The sequence below is a fragment of the Periplaneta americana genome, chromosome 15, assembly GCF_040183065.1.
Source record: "Periplaneta americana isolate PAMFEO1 chromosome 15, P.americana_PAMFEO1_priV1, whole genome shotgun sequence".
Taxonomy (NCBI): domain Eukaryota; kingdom Metazoa; phylum Arthropoda; class Insecta; order Blattodea; family Blattidae; genus Periplaneta; species Periplaneta americana.
The window spans coordinates 127,011,713-127,026,488 of record NC_091131.1 but is presented as its reverse complement, the minus strand read 5'-3'; the positions used below and the strand labels follow the sequence as shown (position 1 = coordinate 127,026,488).

Below are 14,776 nucleotides of genomic sequence, written 5' to 3'. Positions count from 1 at the left end.
TGCGGCACTCATGATACGCACTTCTTTGCGGATTCCCTTGGACTTATAAACGAAACACCGACGGGCTGCATATTTCTTATTTTGTGTGGAGGGAATTCGTGTTGGAAAATGTTTTTCTTTTAGACGGAGAATTAACGGTTTTATGACTTTTTCCCACCTGTATGGATGGGGCATTCAACGTAGTGCTTTTGAATTAGTGCACTGGTAACAACCAGTCGGAAGTCTAAGTAAGGCATTTCTCCCTGGGTTCAGGACTTTCCATATGGCGAGGGTGTTGTATAGAGTAACATCTATAATGTGCAAAAACAATTCCTTGTACTATTTTATTGTTTTATGTATAGATGAGTAGGCCTGTGTCACTTGGTCCACCAAATCCACGCCCCCATATTCATATTGTATTCATGCACTACATCAGGTTTGAACTGTGGGCTCTCTTTTCCTGTTTCTATCATAATTACCTCAGCATGGCAGTTTCATAGAATTGATATATCCCTCTTATCACACCACACAACGTATGTTAGGAGATGGAGTTGCTTTACCTCCATTTCCCCTCTCTTGAGGACTTGAGTACGAATGACCGTCGGCAAACCAACTCGATTTGTGCGTTCTGTCCCACACGCATTAGTTCCCCTATTGTAGTACAGTTCTATGAATAATTTAGGTGAACTGTACTAGTTGTCTAAATATTATAAAGTTCTTCCCTGACCCCGCCGCGAGTCTGTAAGATGCATTACTACTGAGCCAGAAAGTCCCAAATCTTTATTACGGTGCCTGTATTGTCTGTGTCTTTTCTTGTATATATAATACACGTATACAGGTACAGATATCCAGTCCCACTTTTCATACAAGTCAAATTTTTTCTACCAAACCTAGCCAGTTTGGTCCGAATAAATTGCTTCCAGCCAAGTCGGCCCTTTCGTAACATAAAACTTTCATCACAGTAATTTTGTGACCAGAACGATATGAGTCTTTGAATTTATTTATTATGTGGTCAAAACGGGTAGTATTTTGCGCATTCTATTTCCCCTTGCGCCCTTGCTTGTGAAGTGGAGAAATTTCAAAATTGACCTGAATTTATTTTCAGACATACATTTTCCAAAAAAAAAAAAGCGTGGCAAGCATTTCATCGATAGACCAATACATCTCAGTATTAGGTTTGCAAATCCTACCCCCATAAGTATTATCAAGTCAAGGAAATGCAATATGTCATCGCTTGTAATGTCTTTCCACGAATTAATTCTACTTTTTGGCAATAATTTATTCTTTGAGACAAGTTTCTCTTTCACCCTGCTATGATAGGAATTTGTCTATGCTATTATCAATTTGACCAACTCATCATTGAAAAAGTGGACAAATATGTCTACTGGTTGGCTATTACTATCTAGCCCTGTGTCTGATTGAAGCCACTAATAGAATCTACAAAAGAGTGACATACCATGTTACTGCCATTTCGCTCTTTCCATAGTGCTTTCTCACCCCTGGACCCCACAGACATGACGTTATCATCAATGTCACATGATGCACTTATTGGTTCTTCAGTGTCATCACTGAAGTTATAATCGAAATCACTGTTTGCGTCTGAAATTCTTCCACATCTTTCGCTGTCAAATTTTCTGCTAGCAAACATTTATCACTTTGGAACTTTCAAAGACTTGCACATGCATACATGACCGTGGGCTGTATGACACAACGGAATGTAAGCAGACATTCGGGGAAGAGTAGCTAGAGCTGATAAATACGATGACTGTGTCAAGTCAGTGAAAGAAATCTTTGTTTCAAAGTGCTGTTGTACAGGATATACGCAGTGTCCCTCTCCCTCCCTCTCTCTCTCTCGCTGTAAACATTTGCTCTTGGCTAGAATACAGTCAAAGAGACATGAAAAGTTGTTCACACTCATAAACAAATGACTTTACTTACATCAGAGGGTCTTTTAGAAAGGAATTGAAAACTATTTTGCGATATATAGGCCTACTCGTTACTCTATTACATAGAAGAGGAATGTTTAATTAATTTAAAGTGGAAAATGTCCTGTAACACATCACTTTTTATTCCATGAAAAAATATTGAAATTGATAGGATACAAGCATTTTTCTATATAATCCAGTTTTTAAATCCTACACAGGGTTTAAATCCCTATTCGCCAACGTACTAGTGGCGCGGAGATTTAAATGGCCATCAGTTAAGAGTTTAAATATGGTACTTCTGTACGTCAAGCCTTCATTACATTTAATATTTCTGAGTTAAAACAGGAAATTCTACAAGGGTGCAATGGGTCCAAGTGACACATAGGCAATGACAATCTTCGCTATATTAAAAATTCAGGAACATGGTTTGTCTCTTACAAGGACCGATGTCCGGAGTCTCGCTCACAGTTTTGCTGAAGAACTTGGCAATATTCTCTGACTGATGAGACAACACTTCCTATTCCGGAAACCAGCTGGAAAAGTTGTTCTTATACTTGATGACCACTCCTCACACCTCAACTCTACCCAACTGCTACAAATTGCAGAAGTATGTGACATAATTAGAACTTTCCTAACAAGCTATATTACTCCACAACCTGCAGCCGCTGGACAGAGTTGTTTTCAACCCTTCAAAAGTAATTTCTCCAGTTCTGCGATGAATTGGTTGAAGAATCATCCTGCTCCTAAAGTAACAAGACTTCAATTTGGAGAGCAATTAAGTGAATGTTGCGAAAAATCGGCCACTTCAGAAAATGTAATTTCAGGATTTAAGTGTATAAGCAATCAGCCCTTTTAATCGCGATGTCATTCTTCAGTACGCTAGTAATGTGAGCACAGTTGAAAAAAGGCACTTGCAACTTACAGTAGAGAATGCTAACGACTTAGAAAACTCCAATGCAACTATACAAAGAACTCCTGAAACACAAGAACACACTTCAAGAATGAATATATTAAACTTCACTGCAAATCAGTCCTAGGCCACAAGCCAGCGCTTCCAAATTGAACGTAGAATCAACACCAGAATTTCTTCAGATCATTCACCCATATCAGTCACCAACAAATTACCCCCAAAACGGCCAAAGTTGCAGGTCACAATATTAACTTCTCCGGAAAAATTGAAGCAGAAAGCTTCGAAGACCAACAACAGAAGACAACATAAGAACTTATCGAAGGAGAAAGTATCTAAGAAACAAACTAGGCATATTTCCTCAAGCAGCATCAGTTCTGAAGATCTGCCAGAGAGCAACGACTTTTTTCAGTGGTGAGATAACTGATAAAAGTAATGAATGTGTAGGATGTGATGAAACTTATGAGACAAAGCAAAAAGTGGATTGAATAAAATATGTACGTTACCAAAAATGGCTGCAGCAAACATATTCTGTGGCAAAATAAATTACAAAGAAGAACATTGCAAGATGCTGTTACTTTGACCGTTTAGGATTTTGTTTCATTAACATGTTCATAAGAGTTTCAATTTCTTTCTGTGTTGTTTTAAGGAAAATTCACTAAAAGAGAAAAAAATCAAGTTTTTGAAAAATTCCAAACAACCCTAATTATGCACTTAGGTACTACATTTATGTGCCCATAACATAAAACCTCATTGTTTGGCAAAAAAATTCTTATGTATGAGTATTTACTTAAAAATAATGGTGGTCAGTATAGCCTATGGCCATCTCACCCATACTTGTTGGGAGAGATGGCCAATGACTTATTATACTTCAAACGTGTTTTTTATTACATTAGTGAATTCTATGCGCCCTGAGGCACTGTAGTGGTGAAATATAATCTTGCAGGAATGTATTTGATTTTTTTTTTCATATTTTTTTTACCAAATGTTATCCTGTTCTATGTGATTAAGAAAACTATGACCATCTAACCCGGAATTACCCTATTAAGAAATACTCGTTGAAATATGTATAGTAATGGTAAAAAAAACTAGACCGACCCTTGTAGCTGATTTCAGAGCCTTGTTCACTTCAGAACACGATAGACTAGTAACTAAGACTTTCGTGGTTCGAATCCTACCTGGGAAGGAAACATTTTTTTGTTCCTTATTCAAATTTATTCTCAATACTTTTCGATTGTAGCGATATTTTACTACTTAATTAACTTATTATTCCCAGAACATGAATTTTGTCAGCAACCGAAAAGTATTGGGAATAAATTTGAATAAGGAACAAGAAAAAAAGTTTCCTTTCCAGGCAGGATTCGAACCACGAAAGTCTTAGTTACCAGTCTATTGTGCTCTGGAGTGAACAAGGCTCTGTAATCAGCTACAAGGGTAGGTCCGGGCTTTTTTTTTTTGCCACTACTGTACCGACTGATGGAATGTTGAAAATATACTTTTTTTTTTTTTTTTTTTTGGAGAGCGTAGACCAATTCTACATCAAAAGAGTGCAAGAATCCTCGAACTTGCAAAAGATCCTCTTAAATTTTTATAGCATTTTCAAACTTGTATTTATGCAAAATAAATGTCTCATCTATAATTTCCATCGAAAGAAAAGCAAGAAATCTCCTTGAAATCGAAAATGATACCAGTGCATGTGTATCGAAAGTAGAGTTCAGATTTGAGGGCTACTTTATAAAAAAAGCACATTTATCGCATTAATTATTTTTTACTTTATAACTACTGAAACATTTTTCTATATTCAACTTTGTTTATGTTTCTAAATACAACAAAAATGTATGTTAACAAGAACTTTTTTTTTTTTTTTTTTTTGTAAATCATCTCGAGTCCACCCTCAATTCTGTCGTGACCCGCACTTTGGGAACCACTGTACGGTATGCTGATCTGCTGTCCACGTTTTCCTAGCGCTCAATGAAGTAGTTTTATTTATTATATAAATAATAGTTCGACATATTGTGAATTCAGTGCTCTGTTGATTTCTTCAATTATGGTTCTCACAACAGAGGAGCCGTTATCATCGAGCATTATATCCGATCATACGGAGTGGGGCGTCAGAATGGGTTCAGCTTGCGCGTTAAAGAGCGGTATAGTCCGCGTCGCCGTTTCTGGCGTGTGAAATAAGTAATGGGAACGTTAAGTGCGAATGTTTTACATTTGCCGCAGTTAGTCTGACAACTATTTGGCAAATGGCTGATGTGACGTGTATAGGAAGTAGTACCATTCTCAGCTGCACTAGCAACATGCTCACAAATTGGGCACTATATATCTAGGACACACGCCAAAAACGGTGACGCGAACTGTACCAGGAGCGATTTAACAATGCGGCACCAAATAACACAATAATGTTACCTGTCGTCGAGAAGTTCCGTCATACGCGATCAGTCTTATGTCATCTTGCATGTTATAATAACTTATCTTGATTTTCAGAGTATGTTTGTAATTTCAGTACTCCATATAACCGGAAATAATATTAGACAATAAACACCTTCTCCTCTGTTGTAAGAACCATTTGCAGAAATAAACAAACTACTGAATTCACAATATGCCAAACTATTGTATACAATATATAAATACTTTGTTGCTAGGGAAACGTGGACAACAGATGAGAGATAATTTCAGTATTGTTTGTTTTGCCACATATTGTATTTGTAACTTAAGTGTTAAGGAGTACACGGTCTCTCATATAATGAGTGTAAAGCATTAACTTACAGGATATATTATAATCTTCTAAAATATAACCTAGAATGGAATCTTTAGGAAGGTCATCCCCTTTTTTCACTATGATCAGTCAATCAATTTAGTTAATAATAATAATAATAATAATAATAATAATAATAATAATGTGGTGTAAGGTAGACTTGACCATACTTGTAACGTATAGGATATTTAGTTTGGGTTCGCCCAAGACCTAAGTCTTGAGAATAATAAGAACAAGCCGTCGAATGTGGTATACTACAGTATATTGATGAAGAAGTAATACAGTTGACTGTGTAGACTGCACAAATAACGAGTAAAAGCCCTGAGGGTTGTGGTGACTTGAATTATATAGGAGAGATTTGGGGCATTGTCAGGATGCAAGTCCATGTCTAAACATGACCATACATGGTAATGTTTAGGGGTTGTAGTCACGTGCACTACGATAGACGTTGTAGTTTCACATGACCATATATGGTAATATTTTAGGGAGCGCAACCCTACAGAGTCCAAAAATAACACAAAGGGATGAGAGGGTAACGCGTGAGTGAAGGGAAGATAGCTTGCACGTAGTCACCAAAATCCTTAGGAGTAACATACATTTATACTGATGCAGTTACACAAAATATAAGTTACATACATGAACATACATGATCACACAATTATTAATTCACATAAAGGTTACAATATTATTCCACAATAATAATATGGCTTCGATAGCGTTCACAACAAAATATTGTTTTCGTTGTATCTTTCAGAGTTGCGTTTGGATTCTTTCAGTCTAAATACTGAATGAAAGGATTTAATTTCCCTACAGGTTGAGAATCAATTCGGAAGTATCGTCGAAAATTCTTTTCATTTCAGTGTGATGGGAATAACTATTCCCACACGCCTTCGTAGTGTATCAGAGGTCTACCCTCACTTTGATCAGACAAGTTCAGTTGAATTGAATTGTGTGCTCCAGGTGATGATCTACTTGATCGAGGGCGTGCTGCCTGAGAGTTACTTCGCAAACAATCTACGAGGGTTGTCTGTTGACATGGCTGTGTTCAGGGACCTCCTGAGATTAAGACTGCCAACCCTGTCCCGACATCTGGAGCAACTGCAGCATGATGCCAGAGACACTGCTACTGGTGAGCCAACTATTATTATTATATCATAATCACCATTTCCATTATCAGCACCATCACCAGTATTAGTAACAGCGTCACAACCGCCATTACCAACATCATCTACATCATTTTTTACGCCACCACCTTCATAATATCACCAGCAGCAGCACTGTTACTATTATCATCACTTCATCACCACCACACCGTCTAGCAGAAGCATCACTATCACATCATTACCGTTCTTACCGCCATTATCAACTTCATGTATTCCACCACTGTTACCATCGAAATACCACCAGTGTTGCTAATTCAGAGGTTTCCCGCTAGATCTGGTATTTTTCTGTGTTAGGTTAGCGGCTAAAAATTTGTTTTTTAAGGACATATTTATTTCTGTAAAATAAATTAAACATACCTTGGTACAATATTGTAGTGTATGTAGGTCGATAAAGTGATGATGTAAACACTATTAACTCGTAGCCTATATTCATAAGGTTAAAAGAGTTGCGTAAAATCTTTTAAAAGAAGTAAACGTGTTGCTATACAATGTGCTGGATTTATAACATATTATATTTTTAATTTCGCTCGCTGCGATGAAAAATGAGGGACATTGTGCTGATTATTGTTGAGTGAAGAGTGCAACGCTCCGATAAGGTAGTGAACAGTCATCCGTCTCTCCATTCAGCAATAATAATTAGCACAGTGCTCCTCATTTCTCATCGCAGCGAGCGAACGCATATATTGTAACGAAAATTCAAAACCCACCATATGTCTAAAATATGTTATAACTCCAGCACATTGTATAGCAACATGTTTTATTTCCTTTAAAAGATTTTACTCAACGTTTTTAAGTTCACGAATATACAAGTTAATAGTGTTTATATCCTACTCCGTTATCTCCTGGCCTAGTTGCCTCATGAGTGATGCCTTATTGGTATTACTTATGAGCAGGGAACGGATTTATATGGACTAAAAATATATGAAATATGTAAATATATATGTAGTTATTTTTACCAAAATATGGAATTAAATATGGATTTTTACCAAAATATGGAATTAAATATGGACTTAAAATTATAAAAAAAATGACTATGTACGTTAAATATTGGTACATTTTAATCAAACTAAACAAAAAATATAATGGACGTACCTTATCTTCCAATGTAGTTTCAACAAAACACAATTTTTATTGTCTGTTACCATAACAATAGGTTACAAACATTTCTTTCAAGTGCTGAAAAGTGAATCTTCTTCTATTGTCTCTGAGGATAGATTTATACTGACTAAAAGAGCGTTCGACGTCACAAGAAGTAACTGGTACATAATTCAATTTCACAATGTCTGCTGGGGATAAGTCCAAGTTAATCTTCACTGTTGATTCACCACTCATCACAGCAACAACCTTTTGTAGTTCTTCATATCCAGGGTTTTTTGAAAGTACAGTGTCCACCTTAGCTCTTACTGCATCTGCAACTTTACCTCTACCACGATTCAGTTGTTCCACAGTACTATTTATAATTTCAAAACTTTCAGATAGTGAAAGGTGCCTATTTTGGAGACTTTTGAGCGTTTTTATGATGCATGAAAATGTATGCTGAATGTGAGCTAAGTCATTCTTCACACTTATGTCACAGGTAACTGTTTTCGCAGTATCAATTGAGACTGCATCTTCAGAGTCCAATGCAAGGAGAACATTGTTAATAGAGTCTATATGTTCGGCATAATATTCAACTGCTTCTAGCCATGTACCCCATCTAGTTAAAATTGGCTTTGGTGGCAATGGAATTTCAGGGTACATTTCTTTCAACACGTTAACTCTACTGGGAGCTTTGAGAAATACTTTTTTCACTGATGAAATCAACAAATCTACTTTAGGGAAATTGTCTCTGACCACTTCTGCCACACGATGAAATGCATGCGCCACACAAGTAAAATGAGTCAATTTAGGATATACAACAGATAATGCTTGTCCAGCTTTGACCATATAAGGGGCAGCATCGCTAATAAAGAATAACACATTATCGTACATAATACCCTTTGGCCACAGGATACCCATAGCTTCGTTGAACAGTTTAACTATAGTTTTGTTATTGCACTTTTCTAGAACATCACAATGTAAAAGAATTCGTTCAGAATATTGTTCACTTAACAAACCGATAACTACATTACCAACAAGTCTACCTTCTTTGTCGGGAGTCTCATCAATGGAAACCCAAATTGAACTATCTTTAATTTCATCTCTTATCTTCTGTATTGTCTCATCGTAGATGGATGGAGCATACGTCTTCCTAAGTGTTGACTCATCCGGGATTGTATGTTGAGTATATTTTTCAAGGAATTCCCTGAAGACCTTATTCTTTAGTTTGTAGAGAGGAATATCAGCAGAGATGAGAGAACGGCACAGGTCGATGTTAAACTCAGATCTTACATTCGATGTTGTTGGTTGTGTTAAAAACAATTGTCTCTGCTTGGAATTTAGTTGTTTGTTGGCCTGATGTTTACTAGTTGTAATGTGTTGTTGCACCAGGAACTTTTGTGTAGATGATACTGCACACTGACACAAATTACAAAATAATATTTTATTGTCAGTTGATAAACCATCTTCTTTAAATTCTGAAATGTAACTTGTTAGTTCTGATTTTAAATTGACTGAATGACGTACTTTTGGCATATTTACCGTCTTTATAGTATGATTTACAAAACTGAACCTATGTGTACTCTGACTGGCATTTAACTGTTGAGCTGCACAACTGAAGTCTGTTAAAAATTTTAAATTAAATTAATACAGTTTTGTAACTTACTTTCCCATTGTTGATAGGACTGCTAATTTTCAAATAACTCTGATGTTAAAGGGATTACTGAACATGTGTTTAAATCTCTATTGTTGAAATGTATTTTTAAAAGTTAATGGAATTTTGTTTTGTTTTATTGTTAAACCTAATATAATATGGACTGTTTTATATGAAATATGGAAAATATATGGAAATTAACGAAAATATGTACTAAACTCTAAAATATGGAAAAATATGGAAAATAAAAGTAGGATTTTTCAACCCTACACATTGTGAAACATAAAGATAATGCAAAATATAAATTATATTAGCTTTATAAGTAAATATGTATTTACATATAAATCCTTTCCCTGCTTATGAGGTTCAAACCTGTCTTCGGACAGTTGACTAAACAACAACACTCTATCGACATTATATACACTACAATATTGTACTAAAGTCTGTTTAATTTATTTTATTTTAATAATTAATTCTAACCAATGTTTAATTTTTATGTAATTAAGGGTAAATAATATCCAAACACAATTTACTAACTTATATACAATGTTAAATGTATTATACTACGTCTCATAATACACTAATTATGTACAGTACATATGCTGTCATATAATTGCCATTTCAGTATATTACCGTCTATTCACATTATTATATATTACATATCTATTATATACCACCTGAAGATGACCTAATGAAAGGTCGAAAATATTTGTGGAAATTAATATGTACTAACGAGATTATACGTTATTAACCTTCACCCCGTAATTTGATAAGTTGTTGACTGATGCAATTAAGTAATACATTCTTTTATATAAAATTTGTTTTGTTAATGTAGGGTTTTTAATCAATATAATCTTATTTTACAATGCTAAGAATGTATCAACCATGTATTCTGGGTCCCTATCACCACGGCATGGCGTATCCTCAGGTTGCGGATCGAGGAAACGGCCTCCAGATATGGAGGGTAGCTGTGAATATATTGAATAAGCAGTCGCGGACAGCCGATGAGGGATGGGCCTCCAGCTTGGGGGTTGGGCGAAGGGCTAACAACCCATCGCCGTAAAAAAAAGCTTGTTACGAAACCTTCAAATAAGCCTCGGAATGGGGTTGTAAAACTTAGACTCTCACTTTGAGAGAGGAACATAGGTTAAGGGTGTTTGAGAATAAGTTGCTTAGGAAAATATTTGGGGCTAAGAGGGATGAAGTTACAGGAAAATGGAGAAAGATACACAACAAAGAACTGCACGCATTGTATTCTTCACCTGACATAATTATGAACATTAAATCCAGACGTTTGAGATGGGCAGGACATGTAGCACGTATGGGCGAATCCAGAAATGCATGTAGTGTGTTAGTTGGGAGGCTGGAGGGAAAAAGACCTTTGGGGAGGCCGAGGCGTAGATGGGAAGATAATGTTAAAATGGATTTGAGGGAGGTAGGATATGATAATGGAGACTGGATTAATCTTGCTCAGGATAGGAACCAATGGCGGGCTTATGAGGGCTGCAATGAACCTCCGGGTTCCTTAAAAGCCAGTAAGTAATAATGTATCAATTTAGCAGCTTCTGTGCTTCTACACTGTTTATAACGGGTTTCTTTTGTTTGTTTTTTTTTTTAATTTGGTTATTTAACGACGCTGTATCAATTACGAGTTATTTAGCATCAATGGGATTGGTGATAGCGAGATGATATTTGGCGAGATTCGTTATGCCCATAGATTATCTGACATTAGCCTTACGGTTGGGGAAAACCTTGGAAAAAACCCAGTCAGGTAATCAGACCAAGCGGGAATCGAACACACGCCCGAATGCAACTCAATCGCAGGCAAGCGCCTTAGCCGTCTGAGCTATAACGGGTTTTCTCGGATGGAGTTGCCAACACTGATCACCACTATCCTAAATGTCCGATCGCACGTCACTACTTTTGCTGCTCAACTTTTCAACTGCAACTAAAAAGAAGTTGCGTATTGTGTTCTCAAGCAAGCCGAAGTAGTGCGTTGCATGCATTTCGTGCTGCGCAACCAGAACGCTACAAAAGTTGTGACTGGACATTGCGAGTCTGTTCACAACAAGGAGCTACTTTCGCAGCCGCAGTTTCACTTTCATTTCTGTGTTAATTCATCAGTGCGGTTTGTGGTTAGGTTCTCATTAAACTTTCAGATTATGAAACTCAAGCGACAGCTTACTTATTGCCTGTTTCAATTACAAAACTAAGAACAAAACGTTAAACTGCAAAATCCGTCTCAAAAAAGAATAAAAATACATAACAATGTGAAGTTACAATCTCCTTCGAGAACTACGATGAATAATAATACAAGAACTTTTTGCGAGTATTAGGAAAGTTATTAATTTTTTACTGTCATTTATTGTAGGCCTATTGGTCCCAAAGAGTGTACAATTTACGAATTTTGAACCCTATCAGGATAAAAACGCCTGGGATAAATGCGTCCAATGATGAAAAAAAAAAAAGCGCCCAGTGTCGAGCCAGATCAAGACAAAATCGCCCATTTACGTTGGTCCTTTGTCATAATACAGGCTAAATTTTTTTTTTTTTTCTTTATTATTATTATTATTATTTTCTACCCCAGCTTTTGTATGTGAACTAGGTTTCTCAAATATTTTCGAATGTCCTTATCCTGACTGTATGTGTCGATTATTTTTTAATGGTTTTATCAACACGTAGGCTATATACATTCGCCTTCTTTTGGTGCCATCCAATCCTAAAACCTCACGGTCGTATCTCAGTCCACTTCTTCAGCCTCCAGTCGCAGGTGGTTCAGGAATTTATCAAAGTTCGGATTCGCACGAACTGAAGAACTCAGCTTATTCTTACACCCTTCGACTGAGTTATTGGTCCTGTGATTCAGGCCGTAACAGTTTCAATGTCTAATCGAGATATTTGGATTCTGGAGCCGTTAATCTACAGAGTAGTTGTAGAAATTAGTCAGTTATTCTTCTGTAGATGTTGAACTTTGAATTTATAGCCAAGCATCCTCTACTTCTTCGGGTGGTATTAGTGCCAATATATTTTTATTGTTTATGTCCACGTCGACATTACATGTTTCAGTTGTAAAAGTTATATTCCCATAACCACCATTTTAAAGGTCACATAATTCAGACTGGGCACATTTTTCCCTGTGGTCAGTAGATAGGGCGCATTTGTCCATATTTTAACATTCTGAATGGGCGCTTTTTTCTCGGGCGCTAATGTCCCTGATTCATTTTGAACATCGTTCTTCTGACATATGCACTGCACTAGCAATTTCTGCTAAAGCCGACTGCCTTTTATCTTTTTTTGTTGTGGCAATCGCCATTTGCAAATTCCACAAGCACTCTTTTGTTTCAAGTACGTATGTCGAATTTTTATTTTCCTGTCCTAACTTGTATTAAAATATTGACATCATTTTTTGTTACAAAGCTGTTATAAAAACGCCTACATAGGCCTACGGTACTTCAATGATAACCAATAGCACTATTTTCATAAACAATGTTGGCAATCCTGCTGTTTGAAGCTACGCTACGAAAAAATTAAAAAAAGATTAATTGTATCATCAGCTCATGTAGGCTACTCTGTTTGCTTTGTACGTCAACAGATGTTACAAATGATTGATTTTCATCACGTCAAACACTAAAATATGTGCAAACAATATGAAGTATTATTGGTACATTTGTGTGGCAACACTGTTCGCAACAGCTGTAAAAGTTTCAACAAAATTGGCAAAATTCTGTGGCTGCAACCCTGAAAACTTGTTCGCACAATTATGTAGAGTTGGTAGTATTATCTTTATGACATTTTATACAGAAATAAAGCACAATTTCGTAACAGATACACACGTACAGTATGTCCTTAAAGTAAAGTAAAGTGTTTGAAGGTTGTAGACCTATCTTTGTAACATTGTAAATACAAAGCGGTCAGATTATATTTTGGCTGGTGGAACGCGGGAGCTGATGCAGCGTGACGCCTGGCTCTCAGGATTTTCGCTCCGTAACATTCCCCTCATTTTCATGTACATTATGTAAACCATGCACACAATTAAAATTTATTGCGTAATGAGCAGTGGTCGAATTGGACAAGTATGGCATACCGGAAGTAAAATAAGATGTCAAAAAGCATACCGGTACCGGTAGTAAAAATTTAAAATTGACTGTTATTTATTGCCGTGTGCACCATTCTCGATCATCTAGCCCGTTTATCAGCAATCACGGAAACATGGTTAATTCTTGACAATGATCAAGCACGGCCGACTTGATGTTCCCTTCGCTCTTTTTGTATACGGCCTTGACAATAGTAATATTTTCTTGAAATTGGATAATTTCTCAATTCCACCACTTGGCGCTGTCTGCCAAGCTCTGGTGTCCACAGAAGAAATACTCAATATGAATTAAAATAAATGATTAAAGAGTAGTAATAACACTTATAAATAATAAATAAGAAAATAATAAGTATTATTATGTTTAGTTCTGTTAATTATGGTAAAAGCGTGAGTTCAAAAGCAGGGAAGGTACCATATTGTAACCTGTTCAGTTTATGTAACATGATGACAGAGGCGTAATTTTGTAGTTCATTCGCTGAGTAGCACCCCTAGGCTAAACTGCGATGTTTCAAAGTAATCACTTGGGTAATTATTTACCATAACTTATACTGAGTTTTATAATTTCACTCGCTGCACTGATACATTCCACTTGATATTGCAGATTCAAGAATCATAGTTTCAAGATTTTGCGACTCAGTGGATTATAAGCCGCATTCTTCGAAGGAACAAGCTTTTCAGTTAAAGCTGCTGCAATGTTATCTAGAAGAGGCCTGACAAATTTCACAGTAATGATATTAGCAAGTCCGTTTTGGCCGTCTTCATCACAAATTGGCATTGCAAGAGAGGGCATCTACACAGTAAGGGCTCAATTTCTGAACACAAATTTTCTAATATATTCTTGTTTAGTATTCTTTTTCGATGATTAAGCAGCTGATCTAGAATCAATTTTGCATGAATATTGCCTTCATCGGCCTCTTTCCATACATTTTCTTGTTCTTTATGTAACGGATCTCTTTCAATTGGAGTTTTTCGGTTTTTTTTTGTTATCCCATCTTGCTTCTCTTGTAACACCTGATTAAGTTGTGTAATTTTCACATGCAATCTGTTAATTATTTCTTTTTAGCTCCACAAAGTTGCCTGTTTGCGTCGCTTTATGGTCATTTTCAACTGGCAAGAAGGGAATGTCATTAACTGATGCTGAGCCACTCGGAACATCTTGTTCGAACAGTGAAAAACCAATATTACTAAAAGATTTGCGTTTCTTGGGTGGAGGGAGATCA

General features: G+C 36.4%; 1 protein-coding gene across 7 annotated transcripts in view; it reads left to right on the top strand.

Annotated features, from left to right (window-relative positions):
* Positions 1–14,776, top strand: part of LOC138715323 (serine-rich adhesin for platelets-like) — a 1,148,033-nt gene that overhangs the window by 1,055,447 nt on the left and 77,810 nt on the right. For all 7 annotated transcript variants that reach the window (XM_069848108.1, XM_069848110.1, XM_069848109.1 and 4 more), the window contains one exon: positions 6,530–6,698. In XM_069848108.1, coding sequence (XP_069704209.1) covers positions 6,530–6,698 — 169 coding nt within the window. The remainder of the gene's footprint in view (positions 1–6,529; positions 6,699–14,776) is intronic.